Raw genomic sequence first — 26,208 nt, 5'->3', positions numbered from 1 at the left:
TCTGCTTAGTGTATTCATCTCTTGGTCTCCCTCTACGATTTTTACCCTCCACGCTCCCCTCCAATGCTAAATTTGTGATCCCTTGATGCCTCAGAACATGTCCTACCAACCGGTGACTTCTTCTTGTCAAGTTGTACCACAAACTCCTCTCCTCCCCAATTCTATTCAATACCACCTCATTAGTTATGTGATCTACCCATCTAATCTTCAGCATTCTTCTGTAACACCACATTTCGAAAGCTTCTATTCTCTTCTTGTCCAAACTATTTATCGTCCATGTTTCACTTCCATACATGGCTACACTCCATACAAATACTTTCAGAAACGACTTCCTGACACTTAAATCTATACTCGATGTTAACAAATTTCTCTTCTTCAGAAAAGGTTTCCTTGCCATGCCAGTCTACATTTTATATCCTCTCTACTTCGACAATCATCAGTTATTTTGCTCCCCAAATAGCAAAACTCCTTTACTACTTTCCTAATCTAATTCCCCCAGCATCACCCGACTTCATTCGACTACATTCCATTATCCTCGTTTTGCTTTTGTTGATGTTCATCTTAGATCCTCCTTTCAAGACACTGTCCATTCCTTTCAACTGCTCTTCCAAGTCCCTTGCTGTCTCTGACAGAATTACAATGTCATCGGCGAACCTCAACGTTTTTATTTCTTCTCCATGGACTTTAATACCTACTCCGAATTTTTCTTTTGTTTCCGTTACTGCTTGCTCAATATACAGATTGAATAACATCGGGGACAGGCTACAACCCTGTCTCACTCCCTTCCCAACCGCTGCTTCCCTTTCATGCCCCTCGACTCTTATAACTGCCATCTGGTTTCTGTACAAATTGTAAATAGCCTATCGCTCCCTGTATTTTACCCCTGCCACCTTTAGAATTTGAAAGAGAGTATTCCAGTCAACATTGTCAAAAGCTTTCTCTAAGTCCACAAATGATAGAAATGTAGGTTTGCCTTTCCTTTATCTATTTTCTAAGATAAGTGGCTACAAAATAGACTTTTCCAAATAGTTTACAAAAAAGGAAGTTCTTGTGGTACATGATTTCGTGATGCATTCCAGAATGAATGTTAATTTTGCAACAGAGAGTGTGCTGATTTGAAAATTTGTGAGAGATCAAAACTGTATGCCGGACGAGGACCCAAAACTGGGATGTCTGCATTTCGTGGGCAAATGCTCTCCCGGCTGATCTGTGAAAGCACGGCTCGCGACGCGACCTCACAAATTTACCTTCACCTGCACCTTTCCTCGTGTGAGGGCGGGTCATATGTCATGTTTGGATAGGTTGGTCGGTAGAGCACTTGCCCACGAAACGCAAAAGTCCCAGACTCGAATTCAAATCCAGAACACAGTGCTGATCTCCCAGGAAGCATATGATGCATGTTGCATATCAGCTGTCTTTGTTAAAGGACGCCTAAATACTTGTGTTGTTAATTTTCCATCTCTACAGTTCACTAGTTTATTATTCTAACTATAATCTATGACAGATCTCTAGCATGCTGAAGGTGAAGTAGAACCGCAACTTTTCCTTTATTCAAATAAATGGTTGGAATTCCATGCATTAAGAAATAGCTTTCATTTATTGGCGGTGACTATTTGCGGACATTGTGCCCATTCCCAAACCAACTACCTTTGTAAGTAATGGAAATACAGTCAAGTATGCAGTTACAGCACACAAAAGAAATGCAATACACATGACTCTGACTTGCCTATTGTATGTTACACTATCTGCACTGTCATTTGGGTGTCTACTGTGGCTGTTACAAACATCCACTTCACTGTATGTCAATTACTTATTAAGACGGATGAGTTGAGAATGGACACAAGGTCCGACACTAATCACGACCAATAAATATATCATTCCTCCTAATGCAACTTACGACAGAATTTCATTTATATCAATTTATCTTTTAATAAGTTATAGATACCAGGTGGAACCGGCCGAAGTGGCCGTGCGGTTAAAGGCGCTGCAGTCTGGAACCGCAAGACCGCTACGGTCGCAGGTTCGAATCCTGCCTCGGGCATGGATGTTTGTGATGTCCTTAGGTTAGTTAGGTTTAACTAGTTCTAAGTTCTAGGGGACTAATGACCTCAGCAGTTGAGTCCCATAGTGCTCAGCGCCATTTGAACCATTTTTTTGATACCAGGTGGTTGTAATTAAACTACAGCTACCCACAGACGTCCAGTGTGGGTAGCGAAACTTGGTAGATGTGGATGTAGACGCCCTACAACACAGTGTTGTGCGGAGTCGATCTACGCTGGTAAAAATGTTAGTTCCAATTTTGGCCACCAGGTGCAAATCTAGCGCTGTGAGTTAATGAAAGACGTATAGAAATGATTCCATATCTAATGGATTACGATCGGAACGTGGACAGAAAATGCCAAACAAGGGAGAAAGGCAAAATGTTGATTTTATTATTAACCGCAGCTTACACAATTTGTTCAGTATGGACACCGGAGGCGTCGACGAAGCGCTGAATCCGTAAAATGACGTGATCAACAGTTGCTCGCGGTAGTTGAAATGACAGCGTGGACGCCATACCGTCATACAAACAGTGTACAGCGCCAGATGAGCACCTACTGGCCACAATGAGAACTAATGTTATTTCCTACGTAATCAGTTCCGCATTAACGCATTAGCAAATGTACGAAGTTTCGCTGTCGTGCGATAATTACAGCCAACACTGGAATCCCGTCAGTAGCTGCAGTTTATTTATAACCATCTGGTATGTCTTGATGTATTGCGTTATTACATGTCATCCAAAGGAAGGTCCAACGGGTTAAAAATAAATCTGAATACTTAGAAATTATTTATGTGTGTATCTTCAGCATAACTCCGGAATGCCCAGACAATTTCAACCAATTTTGGTACATAAACTACCAGAAATGGAACGTGTTACACCATGAAGTAGTACACTGATTTTTATCGAATTATAGCGTAGGTTTTGCATGTAGTGCGGTTCGGGCTGGAGGTTGTGCGGATGTCCGACCCAGTTCAACAATTAATTTACTCAGCATAAAATTCCTCTTGATAAGTGAACAAAAATTCAGTAAGAGTAAATAAATCTTCATCTGCAGCCCCATATAGCAAGCAAGAGGATACAAATGAAACCTTCAGTGTAATAAACAGAATTAAAATGAAAAATTTGCCCCAGCACACAGAATCAGGCAACAATAGTAAGAATTACAATGTTACGTCTCGACCACACACAGGAAATACACTAAACATTTCTGCAATTCACGATGAGATACTGCAACAACTCTCAGACTTATTTAAAATCATCTAGACGGCAAGTAAATGGGTACTCATCTTCTACTACTGCCGTCACCAACTAACTACGATGAGAAGCTACCTGAAACGCCCTACAAAAATATCTACACAGATATTCAGCGGGTCTCTCCTACGAGCTGTCAGACGCATTTTCACTAGCGTTCCAGTAGACGTTTGCAATTTCGTTTTTGCAACATGTAGCTGCAGTCAGCACAAACAAATAGTGCTCACAACGTGTCTAATGTGACACCCGTTGTCGATGGAAAGCGTTGGTTTGTTGGAGTTTCTAACAACCCTACCACAACAAAGGTCAAAATTTAATAATGATTGTGGTGTTGCTCACGCTGCTAAATACTGCATTTTCGGGCAACAACAAAGTTATTACACTCCTGGAAATTGAAATAAGAACACCGTGAATTCATTGTCCCAGGAAGGGGAAACTTTATTGACACATTCCTGGGGTCAGATACATCACATGATCACACTGACAGAACCACAGGCACATAGACACAGGCAACAGAGCATGCACAATGTCGGCACTAGTACAGTGTATATCCACCTTTCGCAGCAATGCAGGCTGCTATTCTCCCATGGAGACGATCGTAGAGATGCTGGATGTAGTCCTGTGGAACGGCTTGCCATGCCATTTCCACCGGGCGCCTCAGTTGGACCAGCGTTCGTGCTGGATGTGCAGACCGCGTGAGACGACGCTTCATCCAGTCCCAAACATGCCCAATGGGGGACAGATCCGGAGATCTTGCTGGCCAGGGTAGCTGACTTACACCTTCTAGAGCACGTTGGGTGGCACGGGATACATGCGGACGTGCATTGTCCTGTTGGAACAGCAAGTTCCCTTGCCGGTCTAGGAATGGTAGAACGATGGGTTCGATGACGGTTTGGATGTACCGTGCACTATTCAGTGTCCCCTCGACGATCACCAGTGGTGTACGGCCAGTGTAGGAGATCGCTCCCCACACCATGATGCCGGGTGTTGGCCCTGTGTGCCTCGGTCGTATGCAGTCCTGATTGTGGCGCTCACCTGCACGGCGCCAAACACGCATACGACCATCATTGGCACCAAGGCAGAAGCGACTCTCATCGCTGAAGACGACACGTCTCCATTCGTCCCTCCATTCACGCCTGTCGCGACACCACTGGAGGCGGGCTGCACGATGTTGGGGCGTGAGCGGAAGACGGCCTAACGGTGTGCGGGACCGTAGCCCAGCTTCATGGAGACGGTTGCGAATGGTCCTCGCCGATACCCCAGGAGCAACAGTGTCCCTAATTTGCTGGGAAGTGGCGGTGCGGTCCCCTACGGCACTGCGTAGGATCCTACGGTCTTGGCGTGCATCCGTGCGTCGCTGCGGTCCGGTCCCAGGTCGACGGGCACGTGCACCTTCCGCCGACCACTGGCGACAACATCGATGTACTGTGGAGACCTCACGCCCCACGTGTTGAGCAATTCGGCGGTACGTCGACCCGGCCTCCCGCATGCCCACTATACGCCCTCGCTCAAAGTCCGTCAACTGCACATACGGTTCACGTCCACGCTGTCGCGGCATGCTACCAGTGTTAAAGACTGCGATGGAGCTGCGTATGCCACGGGAAACTGGCTGACACTGACGGCGGCGGTGCACAAATGCTGCGCAGCTAGCGCCATTCGACGGCCAACACCGCGGTTCCTGGTGTGTCCGCTGTGCCGTGCGTGTGATCATAGACCCACCGTACTTGCTCCGGACACTGCGAGAGGGCTGTACAAGCAGACACACCGGTGTCAATGTGTTCTTTTTTCCATTTCCAGGAGTGTATGTGGCAGGTGTCATTAGAGCAAAGTTAATAAAGTCATTTCATGTAATAATGAATAAACTAGGCACTCATCTCTTCGTGTTTCCCACACTGGTCTCGTTGTAAAATCATGGCTATCGTCGAAAATCTAGGTGGTGATGATTCCAAGCTCGGATGCAAAGAGACCTAGGTTTTATCCCGCTATATTCACAAGCTTTGTAGATGCGCTTCACAAACCACTCTTGAAGATTAAACCTTTCAAAGGTAGCACAATAGTGATGCAAAAAAAAAAAAAAAAAAAATTATCAGCACTCCGAATTTAAGTTACACTTCTTTTTTATTCACTTCACAATACAAAACATACTTGAAAACATCTTCCTCACTGTTGAAGTTCACATTTTATGAACTGGCTACAATATGTGTCTTTCCAACATGACGTCCAACACTTGAGTTTCTCAAGGTCCGACTCTAACTCACTATCACTTATGCGCCCAAAAATCAGAGTTACAAGTACGACAAAGATCATAGTGGCAAAGGAAAGAATACACATAAGAATAATATCATTGCAATATAAATATATCGATGTATCAAAGTACCTCTACATTAATCAAATAAAATCTGAATGTTGTCTCAGAAATATGTCAACTACTTTACGGAAATACAGTAGAATATTGCTGGTATCGAGAGGTTCAGGGAGCTGCCGTAATGGTTACGTAGTTCAAGTACCATTACAAGTTACAAGCAAAATGATGTTTAAAGAGGAATTTTACGTGCCCATTCGATATAGCGGTCCCAGATTAGTCTAGTGCGTTTTTTAGATTGGTATTTGCTATCACAGACAGACAGTACAACACGAAGAATGACCAGTATTCCAGCAGTTGACAGCAGTGTCTAGCATGCAGCGCTACTCAGTCGCTGCTGCAATACTGTTTATTCCTCGTGTCTTACAGTCCCCGTTTCTGGTACCACGAGCAGGGGAATTTGAATGCCCGCCAGACGTCATGGACGTCAAAGACCCCTGGAGGTGTCTGCACCATCACGTCGTAAGCTGGGGCGGCGCGCACCTCCGGGCCCGCTTTTAGTGTGAGGGCGCCACAGTGGAACACGTGGTCCCAGCGGCCAATAGCGGCGCCCCCGATAGAGTACTTTAGCGCCTGCCTGTCGCTCTGCTTGCTCTCCCCTCTCCTCTACCTCCTGTACACGGCGGATATGCCCCAACCCCCCCCCCCCCCTCCAGTACACCTCTTGCAATATGCTGATGACACCGCATTCCTCGCCCTCGCTCCTACCCTCCAACGGTCCCAACGCCTTCTCCAGAATCACCTTGACCTTTTTGCTGCATGGTGTAACCAGTGGCTCCTGAAACTCAATCCTTCCAAGCCCCAGGCGATCATCGTAGGTCGTACCACTCGCTCCTTCCGGCTCCTGGATTCCTCCCTTACTGTCTGCGCACGTCCTGTCCGCCTCACCCCCACCCTCACCTACCTTGGCCTCACCATTGACCGTCACCTCACCTGGATCCCTCCGCTCCCTCCAATCCAAAGCCCACAACCGCCTCCGACTCCTCAAACTCCTCTCTGGCCGGATGTGGGGGTTGCACCCCTCTACCATCCTCTACACCTACAAATCCTTAATCCGTCCCATCCTCTGTTATGCCAGTCCTGCCTGGATATCTGCCCCCCCCCCCCCCCAAATTCTATCAGTCCCTCCAGATCCTTGAGCGTCGTGCACTCCGCCTCTCCTTCCGTATACGCCTCCCGTCCCCCACGCGGATCCTCTATGATCTCATTCCTTTCCCCCATCTGCTCCTATTCCTCGAACATATCCGCATCCTCTACACCTCCCGCCGTCTTGAACCCCCTCACCCCCTGGTTGCTCCTCTCCTCTCCCATCCCCGCCCCCTGCCACGTCATCACCGTTGTGCCCTCCTACCCTCCATCTCTACACCCTCCATCTCCTTTCCCAAGGTGGTTTCCATCAACTCCCCCTCCCGGACGATGCCCTCTCTCCCTCCATTTATCCCTCCTATCAACTCTGATCCTCACTCCCCCTCCTTTCCTCTGTCCTTTCCCTGGGCTCCCTCTTCCCCCTTCCATCCTGTTTTCTCCCCACTAAACTTCTCCCTACCTCCCCCCCCCAAGTCCTTCCGTATTCCCCTCCTCTGCCTACCCCACTCCCTGTCGCGTCTGCCCCCCACCCCTCTTATGGGTCCTCATCCTCCATCGGCTCCTTTCCCGGTTCCCCCCTTCGCTTTTACTCTCCTTTCCCCCCTTTTTTGTTTTCCCATCTTCTGTCCCGTCTCCCCCCACCTGCTCTCGACTGTGGTCTGTCACATTTGCCAACTTTTTAGTGCAGTGTTCCAGTGACTATTCAGTGTTGTTTGTCTTTCTCATGTTGCGAACAGAAACCATGCTGTCGCTCGGTGTGAATTTTATGTCTTTTGCGAACAGAATCCAGACTGTCGCCGTGTTTTTTAATTGTCTGTCTATTGTTTTACCTGTCTGCTTCGTATGTATTTTATTAGCTTCATCATCCCTCTGTTCTTTGTTTTAAGTTCCACGATTTCTTTTCGCCATGTTACTCTTTAACTCTCCGATTTTATCGCCTGTTTTTATTATTTATTCTCTGCATCTTTCTCACAACGTCTGTAGGCTGAAGAGCGGCATACTAAGCTGCTGCCAGCCCGCCCCCCTTCGGGGGGAATTGAAATTCAATAAAGAAAAAAAAAAAACTCTGCTTGCCAGTCTAATGTCGCGTCCGTCTCAGGACATATCGCCTCGCATTAGACAGCGTATTGACTTTCGTGTTTTCTTTACGAGTAGGCGTGGTTGTCTTGTTTGGTTTTCGTAACTCGGTTGTCTGCTCTTGTTGTGTTGTAACGTCCTCCGTTGGTCGTGTCCGTCCTACCCCGTTGTGTTGTTGTCTGCGGGCCGCTCCGCGGGCCCCGCCGCATTTCCGTCACTACAACCCCGCGACTGTTTTGGTCGCCGTCACAACACCGTTTATACATGTCGATAAAACAAATATCGCTCTAGACTAATCCGTGACCGCTCTACCGAATGAGAACGTGAAATTTCACTTTAAAAATAATTTTGTTTGTAAAGGGAAACCAACCGTTGCTTTCCGTCGACAACGGGCGCCGGATGAAAGTCGCGACCAACAGTAGTTGTTTGGTCTGATTGGAGCTACACAACGTACAAACGAAAACGCAAATGTCTGCCGAAACAGCAAGGGAAACGCGCCTGATGACTTTTGGGAGAGAAATCCCGTAACTCAATAAACGCCTGTACAAAAATCGCCCAACTAATCACTAGCACAGAGCAGTTCATAACAAAGTGACTTTTTTTGGACAAAAGGCATCAAGTAACACAAAGAAAATATCTTTCGCTTATCTGTATAATGCAAATAGTTCACTCATACGCCGTGCGATGTAGCAAAATCAAAATGGCAGTCACTTCCAGAGAACACACTGGCACGTGCAGCATGCTATCAGACAACAATGACACTTGTCACATGATAAGTTTTCGAGAACAGCCACAAGTCGCACTTTGTACCTTTAACTGGCCGGTTTCGCTCTTCAAATGAACAAGAGCATCATCAGAATATATAGTTGACAGCTCTAAAGATTAATCTGGCTGTCTTACAGTACTTAAGCTTGCGTTTAAAGTACATTTAAAGTACAGTGGTAATGGTGACATTGACACTGACAGTGCTAAAGATGAGACTGATTCTTTGGTGGTGTCAGTGTCATCATTACCACTGTACTTTAAACGTACTTTAAACGCAAGCTTAGGTACTGTAATACAGCCAGAGTAGTCTTTGGGGCTGTCAACTAACTTTAAAGGCAATCTTTAATGCTGTCAGCCAAAATTGTTGGATGTAGGGTCCGCCAGTTATGCAAAACACTGTTTTTTCAAAGTTCCCAATCATGTTACAGCATCTCTGTGCCATCATCAGTCTGTTTCTGTTTTATTTAATCTGTAATGTGAACATTTTACTAAATGATTACAAAATTACGGAAATATATACAGGGTGTTTCAAAAATGACCGGTATATTTGAAACGGCAATAAAAACTAAACGAGCAGCGATAGAAATACACCGTTTGTTGCAATATGCTTGGGACAACAGTACATTTTCAGGCGGACAAACTTTCGAAATTATAGTAGTTACAATTTTCAACAACAGATGGCGCTGCAAGTGTTGTGAAAGATATAGAAGACAACGCAGTCTGTGGGTGCGCCATTCCGTACGTCGTCTTTCTGCTGTAAGCGTGTGCTGTTCACAACGTGCAAGTGTGCTGTGGACAACATGGTTTATTCCTGAGAACAGAGGATTTTTCTGGTGTTTGAATTCCACCGCCTAGAACACAGTGTTGTTGCAACAAGACGAAGTTTTCAACGGAGGTTTAATGTAACCAAAGGACCGAAAAGCGATACAATAAAGGATCTGTTTGAAAAATTTCAACGGACTGGGAACGTGACGGATGAACGTGCTGGAAAGGTAGGGCGACCGCGTACGGCAACCACAGAGGGCAATGCGCAGATAGTGCAGCAGGTGATCCAACAGCGGCCTCGGGTTTCCGTTCGCCGTGTTGCAGCTGCGGTCCAAATGACGCCAACGTCCACGTATCGTCTCATGCGCCAGAGTTTACACCTCTATCCATACAAAATTCAAATGTGGCAACCCCTCAGCGCCGCTACCATTGCTGCACGAGAGACATTCGCTAACGATATAGTGCACAGGATTGATGACGGCGATATGAATGTGGGCAGCATTTGGTTTACTGACGAAACTTATTTTTACCTGGACGGCTTCGTCAATAAACAGAACTGGCGCATATGGGGAACCGAAAAGCCCCATGTTGCAGTCCCATCGTCCCTGCAAAAAAAATGGTTCAAATGGCTCTGAGCACTATGGGACTCAACTGCTGAGGTCATAAGTCCCCTAGAACTTAGAACTACTTAAACCTAACTAACCTAAGGACAACACACACATCCATGCCCGAGGCAGGATTCGAACCTGCGACCGTAGCGGTCGCGCGGTTCCAGACTGTAGCGCCAGAACCGCTCGGCCACCAGCGGCCGGCGTCCCTGCATCCTCAAAAAGTACTGGTCTGGGCCGCCATTTCTTCCAAAGGAATCATTGGCCCATTTTTGAGATCCGAAACGATTACTGCATCACGCTATCTGGACATTCTTCGTGAATTTGTGGCGGTACAAACTGCCTTAGACGACACTGCGAACACCTCGTGGTTTATGCAAGATGGTGCCCGGCCACATCGCACGGCCGACGTCTTTAATTTCCTGAATGAATATTTCGATGATCGTGTGATTGCTTTGGGCTATCCGAAACATACAGGAGGCGGCGTGGATTGGCCTCCCTATTCGCCAGACATGAACCCCTGTGACTTCTTTCTGTGGGGACACTTGAAAGACCAGGTGTACCGCCAGAATCCAGAAACAATTGAACAGCTGAAGCAGTACATCTCATCTGCATGTGAAGCCATTCCGCCAGACACGTTGTCAAAGGTTTCGGGTAATTTCATTCAGAGACTACGCCATATTATTGCTACGCATGATGGATATGTGGAAAATATCGTACTATAGAGTTTCCCAGACCGCAGCACCATCTGTTGTTGAAAATTGTAACCACTGTAATTTCGAAAGGTTGTCTGCCTGAAAATGTACTGTTGTCCCAAGCATATTGCAACAACCGGTGTATTTCTATCGCTGCTCGTTTAGTTTTTATTGCCGTTTCAAATATACCGGTCATTTTTGAAACACCCTGTACTTCAAACAACTATTTGCGTCTGTTACTTAATACCTTTACATTCGGCTTGCATGATTTTGCAGGACCACTTGCGCATTATTTCGTACTGGTAGCTTGTCATCTGCAACCAAACGATGCTGATGGCAAATTTTGTTAGGAGTTAACAAAAATGGTTCAAATGGCTCTTAGCACTATGGGACTCAACTGCTGTGGTTATCAGTCCCCTAGAACTTAGAACTACTTAAACCTAACTAACCTAAGGACATCACACACATCCATGCCCGAGGCAGGATTCGAACCTGCGACCGTAGCAGTCGCACGGTTCCGGACTGCGCGCCTAGAACCGCGAGACCACCGCGGCCGGCTAGGAGCTAACCTATCATTTTATGTTTTAAACGTATTTTAGTTTGTCACAATATTTGAAGTGTAAAGTGAGAGGTTAACTCCCAACAAAATTTCTCATCAGCTTCGTTTGGTCGGGCGCTAATTACCGTAGCAGTTTTGCGCCCTAAAACCATAACAAAAAAAAGCTTCGTTTGGTTGCAGATGACAAGTTACCTGTACGAAATAATGCGCAAGTGGTCCTGCAAAATCATGCAGACCTAATGTACAGGTATTAACTAACAGAAACAAATAGTTGTTTGAACTAAATATTTGCGTAATTTTGTAATTATTTAGTAATATGTTCACATTACACATTAAATAAAACAGAAACCGACTGATGATGGGACAGACGTGCTGAAACATGTTAGGGAACTTTGAAAAAAGGGTGTTTTGCGTAACTGCTGGACCTCACATCCAAGAAATTTAACTTCATCACTTGGGTTTGTAGCTCTCGTATTTTTTGTGTTTGCATAGCTGTCAGCTAACTTTAAACTGTCTATTCTGTTGATGCTCTTGTTCATTTGAAGAGCGAAACCGGTCAATAAAAGGTACAAAGTGCGACTTGTCGTTGTTCTCCAAAACTTAGCTTTAACAGTAGCTCTCCCTACAGGCAAATATAGCTCTTAGTAAACTTCGGTGTGTAACTGCAGCATGAACAGTGCTTGCTATCCAATACACTCGGTGATTGTACTCACAAGGGAACATCCCCATCGCACCCCCCTCAGATTTAATTATAAGTTGGCACAGTGGATAGGCCTTAAAAAGTGAACACAGATCAATCGAGAAAACAGGAAGAAGTTGTGTGGAACTATGAAAAAATAAGCAAAATATACAAACTGAGTAGTCCATGCGCAACATATGCAACATCGCGAAGAATGTGAGCTCAGGAGCGCCGTGGTTCCGTGGTTAGCGTGAGCAGATGCGGAACGAGAGGTCCTTGGTTCAATTATTCCCCGGAGTGAAAATTTTTTTTTTACTGTTTATGTCACAAACTCATGTTTTCATCACTTTTTTGGGAGTGATTATCACATCCACAAGAAAACCTAAATCGGGAAAGGTAGAAGAATCTTTCTACCCATTCGCCAAGTGTACAAGTTAGGTTGGTCGAGAACATATTCCTGTCATGTGACGCACATGCCGTCACCAGTGTTGTATAGAATATATCAGACGTGTTTTCCTGACCTATGACCTTGCGATGAAATGTTTTCGGTTCCCATTGGAGAGGCACTTCCTTTCGTCTACTAATCGCACGGTTTTGCGGTACGGTCGCAAAACACAGACACTAAACTTATTACAGTGAACAGAGACGTCAATGAACGAACGGACAGATCATAACTTTGCGAAAATAAAGAAAGTAAACTTTTCACTCCAGGGAATACATGAACCAAGGACCTCTCGTTCCGCAGCTGCTCACGCTAACCACGGGACCACGGCGCTCCTATGCTTACATTATCCTTGACGTTGCCTATCTTGCGCATGGACTACTCAGTTTGTATATTTTGCTTATTTTTTTCATAGTTTCACACAACTTGCCCCCCTTCTAACAGCCGTGTACCGCAAGTCTCTAGAGGAGCGGAAGGTTCCAAATGATTGGAAAAGAGCACAGGTAGTCCCAGTCTTCAAGAAGGGTCGTCGAGCAGATGCGCAAAACTATAGACCTATATCTCTGACGTCGATCTGTTGTCGAATTTTAGAACATGTTTTTTGCTCGAGTATCATGTCGTTTTTGGAAACTCAGAATCAACTATGTAGGAATCAACATGGATTCCGGAAACAGCGATCGTGTGAGACCCAACTCGCTTTATTTGTTCATGAGACCCAGAAAATATTAGATACAGGCTCCCAGGTAGATACTATTTTCCTTGACTTCCGGAAGGCGTTCGAAACAGTTCCGCACTGTCGCCTGATAAACAAAGTAAGAGCCTACGGAATATCAGACCAGCTGTGTGGATGGATTGAAGAATTTTTAGCAAACAGAACACAGCATGTTGTTATCAATGGAGAGACGTCTACAGACGTTAAAGTAACCTCTGGTGTACCGCAGGGGAGTGTTATGGGACCATTACTTTTCACAATATATATAAATGACCTAGTAGATAGTGTCGGAAGTCCCATGCGGCTTTTCGCGGATGATGCTGTAGTATACAGAGAAGTTGCAGCATTAGAAAATTGTAGCGAAATGCAGGAAGATCTGCAGCGGATATGCACTTTGTGCAGGGAGTGGCAACTGACCCTTAACATAGACAAATGTAATGTATTGTGAATATATAGAAAGAAGTATCCTTTATTGTATGATTATATGATAGCGGAACAAACACTGGTAGCAGTTACTTCTGTAAAATATCTGGGAGTATGCGTACGGAGCGATTTGAAGTGGAATGATCATATAAAGTTAATTGTTGGTAAGGCGGGTACCAGTTTGAGATTCATTGGGTGAGTCCTTAGAAAATGTAGTCCATCAACAAACGAGGTGGCTTACAAAACATCCGTTCGACCTATACTTTAGTATTGCTCATCAGTGTGGGATGCGTGCCAGATCGGATTGACGGAAGAGGTAGAGAGGATCCAAAGAAGAGCGGCGCGTTTCGTCACAGGGTTATTTGGTAAGCGTGATAGCGTTACGGAGATGTTTAACAAACTCAAGTGGCAGACTCTGCAAGAGAGGCGCTCTGCATCGCGGTGTAGCTTGCAGTCCAGGTTTCGAGAGGGTGCGTTTCTGGATGAGGTATCGAATATATTGCTTCCCCCTACTTATACCTCCCGAGGAGATCACGAATGTAAAATTAGAGAGATTCGAGCGCGCACGGATGCTTTCAGACAGTCGTTCTTCCCGCGAACCATACGCGACTGGAACAGAAAAGGGAGGTAATGACAGTGGCACGTAAAGTGCCCTCCCCCACACACCGTCGGGTGGCTTGCGGAGTATAAATGTAGATGTAGATGTAGAACTTCTTCCTGTTTTCTCGATTGATCTGTGTTCAGTTTTTCAAGGCCTGTCCACTGTGCCAACTTATAACTAAATCTGATGGGGGTGCGATGGGGAGGTTCCCTTGTCAGCACTGCACACAGTTCTGAATCATTCAGCCACTCGGGTGCAACCGTGAGCTGCTACAGCACGCAGACGCTGCTCGGCCCCACCTCCGCCTCCGCTGCAACTGCTACCCTCTCGCCTGGGTACCGAAGACGCCAACCGCTCTACCAGGTTGCTGAGTCCACAGTGCGCCACGCCACACTGTGACCGTTAGTGACTTCCCGTCGCCAAGCTAGTAGAGGCTTTCAGTGCTGTGCACTCTTTCATCGTCGGCAACCCAGCAGCTGACCACACCGCCCAGTTACTGCGTCCACTTCGGTCACGAAAGCGCTAGGGCCAATCACGTGCTCGTGTTGCTCTCCCTCGCGCGACAATCCCCCGAAAATGACTCTCTGGCCACGGAGAATAAAAACATGCCTCAACACGGCACAAAAATTGTGGACGTATTCGTCACATAAAGGGGCAATGGTAAAACTTCCCATTCGGGGCTCATCTGCATTAGGAGTTCAGACTCCCACAGGCACGAATACGCTTTTGTACTCCGAAATGGGTTCGCGTTTTACGAATCCGGATTGACGTCAGCTGTTTGTGATACATGAAAACTTATGCCGGATCGCGACTCGAGCCCGGATTTTCTCATTGAGAGCGGTTACCCTGGCATGACTCCAGGACTGATCCAAACTTCCATATGTCACCGAAGCCTTCATGCATGTCTGAAGGACATTGGAATGTGAAGGAAACACTGTATATGTTGTGTTGGCAGAAGAGCCAACACCGTGCTACGAATGGACGCCGAAATGCACGCGTTTTAGCTCACGCAGGCTGGCGTGAGGAAGGAAGGACTATACTGACGTGAGCTCTGGAACATGACAAGGAATTAGAATTCAGAAAGCCGACGGAATGAGTTTGATACTTATCTTTAATCCATTAATGATGAACGTCGCTCTTGACGGTACATGAGTCACAATATTATCTGTTCAGAAGACATAGTAGCTGAATACGGCGGCTTGCTAGGTCGTAGCAGATGACGTAGCTGAAGGCTATGCTAAACTGTCGTCTCGGCAAATAAGAGCGTTTGTAGGCAGTGAACCATCGCTAGCAAAGTCGGCTGTACATCTGGGGCAAGTGCTTGGGAGTCTCTCTAGACTAGACCTGCCGTGTGGCGGCGCTCGGTCTGCAATCACTGATAGTGGCGACACGCGGGTCCGGCGTATACTAACGGACCGCGGCCGATTTAAAGGCTACCACCTAGCAAGTGTGGTATCTGGCGGTGACACCACAGTATAAACACACACACATTGCAATCATCAATAACTCCTGTATTCTTCTTGTATCATGGAAACAAACGGCCTCCAAATATCTTGAGGAATTTCTTGCCATGCCTGGAACACATGCCTTGTCCGACCATCAAGACTGCTAGTTAGAGGCTGGTGTCAAAGTATACGTCTTACCATCACATGTCTGACATGATCTATGAATTAAAAATCAGGTCGCTGGGCAAGACCTCAAAGTGGTGTGACCTGCAGTGTGGGATTATCCTACTGAAAAATATCATTTGGGGTCCTGTTTATGATGGGAATCACTACAGGTTAACAACTTCGACCTTGCTTCAACAATTATCAAACCATTCTTATTGTTATATCCAATACCTTCCCATACCATGATTCTGGGAACTGGAGAGGTATGGGGTTTCAGGTCATCTACAGACACGCGGGTCCGACGTATACTAACGGACCGCGGCCGATTTAAAGGCTACCACCTAGCAAGTGTGGTGTCTGGCAGTGACACCACAGTATAAACACACACACATTGCAATCATCAATAACTCTTGTATTCTTCTTGTATCATGGAAACAAACGGCCTCCAAATATCTTGAGGAATTTCTTGCCATGCCTGGAACACATGCCTTGTCCGACCATCAAGACTGCTAATTAGAGGCTGGTATCAAAGTATACGTCTTACCATCACATGTGTGACATGATCTATGAATTAAAAATCAGGTCGCTGGGCAAGACCTCAAAGTGGTGTGACCTGCAGTGTGGGATTATCCTACTGAAAAATATCATTTGGGGTCCTGTTTATGATGGGAATCACTACAGGTTAACAACTTCGACCTTGCTTCAACAATTATCAAACCATTCTTATTGTTATATCCAATACCTTCCCATACCATGATTCTGGGAACTGGAGAGGTATGGGGTTTCAGGTCATCTACAGACACGTTGGTGTTGGTCTGACTGCCCCACACTGCCTGTGTAGCCCCCACCCCCACCCCCACCTCTCCGAATATCAACTATCGTCGTCCGCCTATTCCTCAGAGCCTGTGGTTTATTCATACGATCTTACTGTTGTGTTATCTTTCTGGAAAGAGCAGTGACAACTCTTCTGGCCTCACCTCGTCACCACTTGTGCTGCAGTAATTGCACTACAGCCAAATGTGTATGTGATCTGTCAGTATGATGCTCCATTTATGTGACACTTCTCAAAGTCCAAAAGATGGCAACAAGCTGCACGGGCTCTTTCTCTGTGGGTACTGTGTTGAGACCTCCACCTGAAAGGTTCCAGTGATGTTAGGCACACTAAAACCCAATAGACAGCTCACACTCACACCATTCATATGTACGAATGGCTTTTTTTCTGTACTGTCTGTAAGCTTGGAGAAGGATAACATTATGATGAACAAATCCTATAGCCAATGGAAATGGTCATTTTAGTAACATTCGGCCAAGATTTATGGTGTAACATTTCCCCATGTCCATCAGTGTATATGACTTACTATCAGTAAATCAATGTATTGGTGTAAGACACCTCTATCTCTCTTAGGGGTGGAGTGGGAATTTTGACATAAGTGACATGAAAAAAGACGAAAATGTATATTGTACACTGCCTGACAAAAAAGTGAACCACCTTGAAGACATGGCCTGATATCAATGTACACCATCGGCTGGTATGTAAATGATCAGCATTACAATTCTCTGTAATAGATAGAATGGCCTCAACAGCACATTATTGTTGATTGTCTTTAGTGTTTCTACCAGCCCCGGTATATAAGGGGGCGCAAACAGCGTCAGGTGCTGAATGATCACTGGGAAGGACATGGAGACGCACCATACATGTGTGAGACTGCGTTATCAGATGGAACTGGCAAGCTGGTCGAGTCGTTGGGCATTCATGTGTGGCAATGGCACAGTGCTGCACTGAATAGGAACCTGAGGACAGGCATAACGATCAGAAGGGTGTGTACCATAGATGCTGTTAACCTTTCACATTTGCGCTCACCATCTGAGAACAAGAAATGGACCCCATGCCATATTCCATGTTACCCCACACCATTCATCAGAGATTAGCAGTAGCCAGAATTGGAACTTACAGTGCTGTGCACAAACTGCTGTTATCACCACAACAAAAATTGGGTCCATTCAGAGTGTTGCCGATTGGGTAGCATGGAGTGGTGATGACTGGCGTCGCAAAGTGTTGTTGTTGTTGATGATGATGATGATGATGATGATGATGATGATGATGATGATGATGATGTCTGGTTTGTGGAGCCCTCGAATTCGCGGTTATCAGCGCCCATACAAAGTCACAATCTTCACACAGTCCAAACTCGCCACGTTCACGAATGATGATGGAATGAGGAGGACAACATAAACACCCAGTCCTTGGGCAGAGAAAATCCCCAACCCGGCTGGGAATCGAACCCCGGGGCAAAGTGTTGAGCGATGAACCACCATTCTGCATTAGCCTGGATGACTGTGGTCGGACAGTTTGGCGGCGACCTGTGTAGAGGTACCATTCTCCTAGTGTTCTGGGGAGACACTGCGGTGGTTACTTCTTGTGTCATAGTGTGAGCTATTATCGGGCATCATTTGAGTTCTGATGGTATTTCAGGCGTTGCCTCTCGTGCGACAGTATCGTGGTGCCAGCTTTCAACATGAAAATGCTCATTCACATGTAAAACTGTCTCCATCACTGTCCGAGATACGACATGTGTGGGACCAGCTTGGACATAAACTTTGTCCTGTCCCAGTGCCATTATCCACAATATCAAGGACAGGTTCAATAGTTGTGAGCTACCTTGCCTCAGGAGAGTATACAACGGCTTTATGACCCCCTATCCCAGCTGGAACAGCGGGAGCTTCCTCGCCAGAAAGGGTGTGACATCACACTGATATTTAGGCTCACACTGCCAAGTTCTTTGAGAGGTAATTTCAGTATCGAGTCAAATTTACAAACTGTGGGGTTCCATTTCGTCTGCTTCTCCACTTCTGGCTGCTTCACTTTTTTTTTTGTCAGGCTGCATGTATAAGTGGTCTACCTTTGTCAGTCAGCTAGTAAATAGATAAAAATATACACACAATTTTTACAGGGACTCACTGTGAGGAAATGCATAGAGAAGATCGAGAAGATCGAGACGTCTTCGCCAGGTCAGGAGAGTCACGCAGGTGTAAAGTCACAGAGGGACCGGCTGGAACAAGATCGTTACTCGCTGCGGGAGCCTCCAACCGCTATACGCACAGAACGGGAGACGCCGAAATTCCCAGATAATCTGTCCATCGGAGATGATAAGGACAAGGTGTCTTGTGTCTGAATGCTGTCCAGTAACACCACAGCAAGCGATTCGCCAGCGGACCTAGAAAATGTTCCAGCCAACTGGAGAAGAAGAGTCACTCCAGCTACGCACATGTCCTCACCTGCGATTCTTCCAGGCAGGAATATAATGCATTAGCAGCACCATATTTGTCTCTGGCGAGTCACCTACAACAACAAACATACCAACAGCATCTGTTAAACTAAGTATTAGTCATAATTCAAAGTGTAAGAAAGTAGACGCTAAGCATCTAGATATATATAGAATTTTGTGACGAACCAAGCCTCCAGGATAAAATAATGTACCAGGTAACGTATCGAAAGGAAGATATTTCCCACCACAAATTTGTTTACAGTTTGGCATCCCATATGCAGTATTTAGTTGTCCCTAGCTAGACTCACAGAGTACACTTCAATAAGGCGTAATTAACTATTCTGAATCTCCGTTGGTGATAATTTAACACATTTCCAACAACATTTCTTAATCTTTGATATGGGACAATGGTGTGTTTCTTTCCAGTTTTAACACTAGAGGTTTCATAACACTTTATAATAGCATTGTGCATTGCTAAACCATATCTTAAAGAACAAAGCCTGCCATGATTATTTATAAAAGATAGCCTTTGCTGTGGACACACGGAATGAGGTATGGTATGCGCCATTAAGCACAAAACTGTATGACTGTTGACGATATTACTGTTGCAGGCACTAAAAATTTGAACTACATCTGTCACTTTAAATACATCTAATCTATTTCCATTCCATCATGTCATAAGCTATGAAATGCGGTATTGATGAAATATATTTTTTTCATTTTAAATCCAGCTGTATCCTAAGAACTAGTAGATACATTTATATTTATTGAAGCTTACAATTGTTCACATCAAAGACAAAGAATGATTTGAAGTACAATTGATAGCAGACATTAAATAATTCCAGCAATAACTGCAAATACTGACCGCATTTATTATGAAGCAAGTAATCAATGAACTGTCTAAACAGAACTGCAGACTTCTGCGGTATCAGAAAGACAAGGTATGTTAAAGCTAAACAGAAAAACGATTAAAATCTTAAAATAATTTCCAAACTAAATGATGTGTATTACAACAAACATCCAGTGAATATAAAAGAGAATGGTAATTGCTGACATAAAGAGGAGCCAGAAATCCTTCCTGAGGAACTTCAGTTTTCTCTCATGCTCCAGTTTTATCCCACTCTGCTACATATAGACATTATAAACAGAGTTCTCAGTAATCTACTTCAGATACTGTATTTCTGTGGCCTCATCAACTACTTCATTTTCCACTGGTCTCTTTATGTTCACATTGACTGATTATATGTATGCCAGTTACTATAGCTTTATTGTTATAACTTCTGTTCTATGTCAACAAATATAAAATTTCCTTCTCCTGGCTGATCCACTGAAAAGGAGAGAAATTTTCTGCATAGACATGTAACTCATATCAACAGAATTTAGTGCATAGTTTGTTGATTTTTCTTGGACGATTTTTTTCTAGTTGAGGGTAAATACTACAAATTCAGGAATATGGTCAAAATGTTAAACTGCAACACTAAGACTTTGTGTAATGGCAATGATGCTAAAAAAACAAAAAACAAAAAAAAAAGCTGTTAGCTGTGTAGTTATACTCACCGTAGCAAATGTGCAATTGTTCCAGAACCACCTGTGATTTGCTCTGATATGAAGATATTTACCCATATTTGTTTTTCTATAAAATACAAAGTGTTATATTTTACGATTGCAGATGTTTGTTGTAGAATCACTAATATACAGTAGCATTGAAACGAAGATCTCTAAAATAACACTATCAACACTTTATCTCATAGTGAACGTTGATGAGAGAAAGTAAAAAAAACCGTAATACACATTTAAAACATGATACAGGGGTTTCTAAGTATCTGTAGCCTATGAGACAAGAGAAAAGTTATCAACATTTTTATTTTATTTTTGAGATAATTTCGGTAATATATTTTTGAAATAATTTCTAGGAATGTGTATCCAGTGTGATAAGAAAAAAGAATTAACAGTTTCTTTAAGTAAGAATCTTCAAAACAGTGATACTAATAGTCTTCAAATATGTAAGAGTGTTACACATATGATTTTTTTTATTTACTGAATACAGCAATGGAGAAAAATGGCACTATGTTATGTAACTAAATGGCTAGTTACTTTATAAATTACTGTTATATTTGTTTTAGGACTACAGTTTATAAAATATTTTAATGAGCTTCAGGACTGAGGGAAATTTCTTCATGCATATGTTCGATCCCAGTAAAATATTACAAAATTCTGCTTGCAGATAAAGTGTATTACAGATTCATGCATTCTGAAGAGTATAACTTGATTTCATTTACAGCACAAAAAATATGAAGTATGATTCAATGATTTCCACTGTTAACCAAACTCTTAGAAATACAAGACGTATGGTACATAGGTTGAAAAATAAAAAGGCTGAGTTTTTTAGATTCTTGAAATGGCTTTCTGATACAAAGGACTATTAAAATTAAATATAAGCTTTCACAAACTGATTTGTAGAAGAAATGTAGAATTTTATTTCAAATAAATTTATAATTTTAAGTTATTTGTTTTCCATTGTCCCTTTCACCCTACTATCATGTTATTCCTTTCCACAGGTATTACAGTTGAATCTGGCTCCACTCTATACAAATCTCTGTCGTCTGTGGTATGGTGTCGGTACTAAACAATGCTTGGCAACGTGAGATATTGACCCAGCTTCAGTAATCTGCGCTCTTCGGTTTGTGGTAACACTCTGGAAACAAAAACAACAACAGGTCTCCTCCCTTTTTTAACCTGTGCTCAAATCACCGTCTCAAAACGTTGGTAAATACGAGGTAGGTATTACAGTTGAATCTGGCTCCACTCTGTACAAATCTCTGTCGTCTGTGGTATGGTGTCGGTACTAAACAATGCTTGGCAACGTGAGATATTGACCCAGCTTCAGTAATCTGCGCTCTTCGGTTTGTGGTAACACTCTGGAAACAAAAACAACAACAGGTCTCCTCCCTTTTTTAACCTGTGCTCAAATCACCGTCTCAAAACGTTGGTAAATACGAGGTAGGTATTACAGTTGAATCTGGCTCCACTCTGTACAAATCTCTGTCGTCTGTGGTATGGTGTCGGTACTAAACAATGCTTGGCAACGTGAGATATTGACCCAGCTTCAGTAATCTGCGCTCTTCGGTTTGTGGTAACACTCTGGAAACAAAAACAACAACAGGTCTCCTCCCTTTTTTAACCTGTGCTCAAATCACCGTCTCAAAACGTTGGTAAATACGAGGTAGGTATTACAGTTGAATCTGGCTCCACTCTGTACAAATCTCTGTCGTCTGTGGTATGGTGTCGGTACTAAACAATGCTTGGCAACGTGAGATATTGACCCAGCTTCAGTAATCTGCGCTCTTCGGTTTGTGGTAACACTCTGGAAACAAAAACAACAACAGGTCTCCTCCCTTTTTTAACCTGTGCTCAAATCACCGTCTCAAAACGTTGGTAAATACGAGGTAGGTATTACAGTTGAATCTGGCTCCACTCTGTACAAATCTCTGTCGTCTGTGGTATGGTGTCGGTACTAAACAATGCTTGGCAACGTGAGATATTGACCCAGCTTCAGTAATCTGCGCTCTTCGGTTTGTGGTAACACTCTGGAAACAAAAACAACAACAGGTCTCCTCCCTTTTTTAACCTGTGCTCAAATCACCGTCTCAAAACGTTGGTAAATACGAGGTAGGTATTACAGTTGAATCTGGCTCCACTCTGTACAAATCTCTGTCGTCTGTGGTATGGTGTCGGTACTAAACAATGCTTGGTAACGTGAGATATTGACTCAGCTTCAGTAATCTGCGCTCTTCGGTTTGTGGTAACACTCTGGAAACAAAAACAACAACAGGTCTCCTCCCTTTTTTAACCTGTGCTCAAATCACCGTCTCAAAACGTTGGTAAATACGAGGTAGGTATTACAGTTGAATCTGGCTCCACTCTGTACAAATCTCTGTCGTCTGTGGTATGGTGTCGGTACTAAACAATGCTTGGCAACGTGAGATATTGACCCAGCTTCAGTAATCTGCGCTCTTCGGTTTGTGGTAACACTCTGGAAACAAAAACAACAACAGGTCTCCTCCCTTTTTTAACCTGTGCTCAAATCACCGTCTCAAAACGTTGGTAAATACGAGGTAGGTATTACAGTTGAATCTGGCTCCACTCTGTACAAATCTCTGTCGTCTGTGGTATGGTGTCGGTACTAAACAATGCTTGGCAACGTGAGATATTGACTCAGCTTCAGTAATCTGCGCTCTTCGGTTTGTGGTAACACTCTGGAAACAAAAACAACAACAGGTCTCCTCCCTTTTTTAACCTGTGCTCAAATCACCGTCTCAAAACGTTGGTAAATACGAGGTAGGTATTACAGTTGAATCTGGCTCCACTCTGTACAAATCTCTGTCGTCTGTGGTATGGTGTCGGTACTAAACAATGCTTGGCAACGTGAAATATTGACCCAGCTTCAGTAATCTGCGCTCTTCGGTTTGTGGTAACACTCTGGAAACAAAAACAACAACAGGTCTCCTCCCTTTTGTAACCTGTGCTCAAATCACCGTCTCAAAACGTTGGTAAATACGAGGTAGGTATTACAGTTGAATCTGGCTCCACTCTGTACAAATCTCTGTCGTCTGTGGTATGGTGTCGGTACTAAACAATGCTTGGTAACGTGAGATATTGACTCAGCTTCAGTAATCTGCGCTCTTCGGTTTGTGGTAACACTCTGGAAACAAAAACAACAACAGGTCTCCTCCCTTTTTTAACCTGTGCTCAAATCACCGTCTCAAAACGTTGGTAAATACGAGGTAGGTATTACAGTTGAATCTGGCTCCACTCTGTACAAATCTCTGTCGTCTGTGGTATGGTGTCGGTACTAAACAATGCTTGGCAACGTGAGATATTGACCCAGCTTCAGTAATCTGCGCTCTTCGGTTTGTGGTAACACTCTGGAAACAAAAACAACAACAGGTCTCCTCCCTTTTTTAACCTGTGCTCAAATCACCGTCTCAAAACGTTGGTAAATACGAGGTAGGTATTACAGTTGAATCTGGCTCCACTCTGTACAAATCTCTGTCGTCTGTGGTATGGTGTCGGTACTAAACAATGCTTGGCAACGTGAGATCTTGACCCAGCTTCAGTAATCTGCGCTCTTCGGTTTGTGGTAACACTCTGGAAACAAAAACAACAACAGGTCTCCTCCCTTTTTTAACCTGTGCTCAAATCACCGTCTCAAAACGTTGGTAAATACGAGGTAGGTATTACAGTTGAATCTGGCTCCACTCTGTACAAATCTCTGTCGTCTGTGGTATGGTGTCGGTACTAAACAATGCTTGGCAACGTGAGATATTGACCCAGCTTCAGTAATCTGCGCTCTTCGGTTTGTGGTAACACTCTGGAAACAAAAACAACAACAGGTCTCCTCCCTTTTTTAACCTGTGCTCAAATCACCGTCTCAAAACGTTGGTAAATACGAGGTAGGTATTACAGTTGAATCTGGCTCCACTCTGTACAAATCTCTGTCGTCTGTGGTATGGTGTCGGTACTAAACAATGCTTGGCAACGTGAGATCTTGACCCAGCTTCAGTAATCTGCGCTCTTCGGTTTGTGGTAACACTCTGGAAACAAAAACAACAACAGGTCTCCTCCCTTTTTTAACCTGTGCTCAAATCACCGTCTCAAAACGTTGGTAAATACGAGGTAGGTATTACAGTTGAATCTGGCTCCACTCTGTACAAATCTCTGTCGTCTGTGGTATGGTGTCGGTACTAAACAATGCTTGGCAACGTGAGATATTGACCCAGCTTCAGTAATCTGCGCTCTTCGGTTTGTGGTAACACTCTGGAAACAAAAACAACGGGTCTCCTCCCTTTTTTAACCTGTGCTCAAATCACCGTCTCAAAACGTTGGTAAATACGAGGTAGGTATTACAGTTGAATCTGGCTCCACTCTGTACAAATCTCTGTCGTCTGTGGTCTGTGGTATGGTGTCGGTACTAAACAATGCTTGGCAACGTGAGATATTGACCCAGCTTCAGTAATCTGCGCTCTTCGGTTTGTGGTAACACTCTGGAAACAAAAACAACAACAGGTCTCCTCCCTTTTTTAACCTGTGCTCAAATCACCGTCTCAAAACGTTGGTAAATACGAGGTAGGTATTACAGTTGAATCTGGCTCCACTCTGTACAAATCTCTGTCGTCTGTGGTATGGTGTCGGTACTAAACAATGCTTGGCAACGTGAGATATTGACCCAGCTTCAGTAATCTGCGCTCTTCGGTTTGTGGTAACACTCTGGAAACAAAAACAACAACAGGTCTCCTCCCTTTTTTAACCTGTGCTCAAATCACCGTCTCAAAACGTTGGTAAATACGAGGTAGGTATTACAGTTGAATCTGGCTCCACTCTGTACAAATCTCTGTCGTCTGTGGTATGGTGTCGGTACTAAACAATGCTTGGCAACGTGAGATATTGACCCAGCTTCAGTAATCTGCGCTCTTCGGTTTGTGGTAACACTCTGGAAACAAAAACAACAACAGGTCTCCTCCCTTTTTTAACCTGTGCTCAAATCACCGTCTCAAAACGTTGGTAAATACGAGGTAGGTATTACAGTTGAATCTGGCTCCACTCTGTACAAATCTCTTTCGTCTGTGGTATGGTGTCGGTACTAAACAATGCTTTGCAACGTGAGATATTGACCCAGCTTCAGTAATCTGCGCTCTTCGGTTTGTGGTAACACTCTGGAAACAAAAACAACAACAGGTCTCCTCCCTTTTTTAACCTGTGCTCAAATCACCGTCTCAAAACGTTGGTAAATACGAGGTAGGTATTACAGTTGAATCTGGCTCCACTCTGTACAAATCTCTGTCGTCTGTGGTATGGTGTCGGTACTAAACAATGCTTGGCAACGTGAGATATTGACCCAGCTTCAGTAATCTGCGCTCTTCGGTTTGTGGTAACACTCTGGAAACAAAAACAACAACAGGTCTCCTCCCTTTTTTAACCTGTGCTCAAATCACCGTCTCAAAACGTTGGTAAATACGAGGTAGGTATTACAGTTGAATCTGGCTCCACTCTGTACAAATCTCTTTCGTCTGTGGTATGGTGTCGGTACTAAACAATGCTTTGCAACGTGAGATATTGACCCAGCTTCAGTAATCTGCGCTCTTCGGTTTGTGGTAACACTCTGGAAACAAAAACAACAACAGGTCTCCTCCCTTTTTTAACCTGTGCTCAAATCACCGTCTCAAAACGTTGGTAAATACGAGGTAGGTATTACAGTTGAATCTGGCT

The 26,208-nt window shown here is 44.3% G+C and overlaps 1 protein-coding gene across 1 annotated transcript in view; it reads left to right on the top strand.

Moving 5' to 3' along the window:
• LOC126209802 (innexin inx2-like) overlaps positions 1 to 20,459 on the top strand; it is an 87,075-nt gene extending 66,616 nt beyond the window's left edge. The window contains exon 5 of the mRNA XM_049938938.1: positions 18,628 to 20,459. Within this exon, the coding sequence (XP_049794895.1) occupies positions 18,628 to 18,849 (222 nt within the window). The 3' untranslated portion in view covers positions 18,850 to 20,459. The remainder of the gene's footprint in view (positions 1 to 18,627) is intronic.
• Positions 20,460 to 26,208: the final 5,749 nt, after the last annotated feature.

The sequence above is a fragment of the Schistocerca nitens genome, chromosome 10, assembly GCF_023898315.1.
Source record: "Schistocerca nitens isolate TAMUIC-IGC-003100 chromosome 10, iqSchNite1.1, whole genome shotgun sequence".
Taxonomy (NCBI): Eukaryota; Metazoa; Arthropoda; class Insecta; order Orthoptera; family Acrididae; genus Schistocerca; species Schistocerca nitens.
The sequence above is the reverse complement of the archived record's forward strand: the minus strand, read 5'-3'. Positions and strand labels throughout refer to the sequence as shown.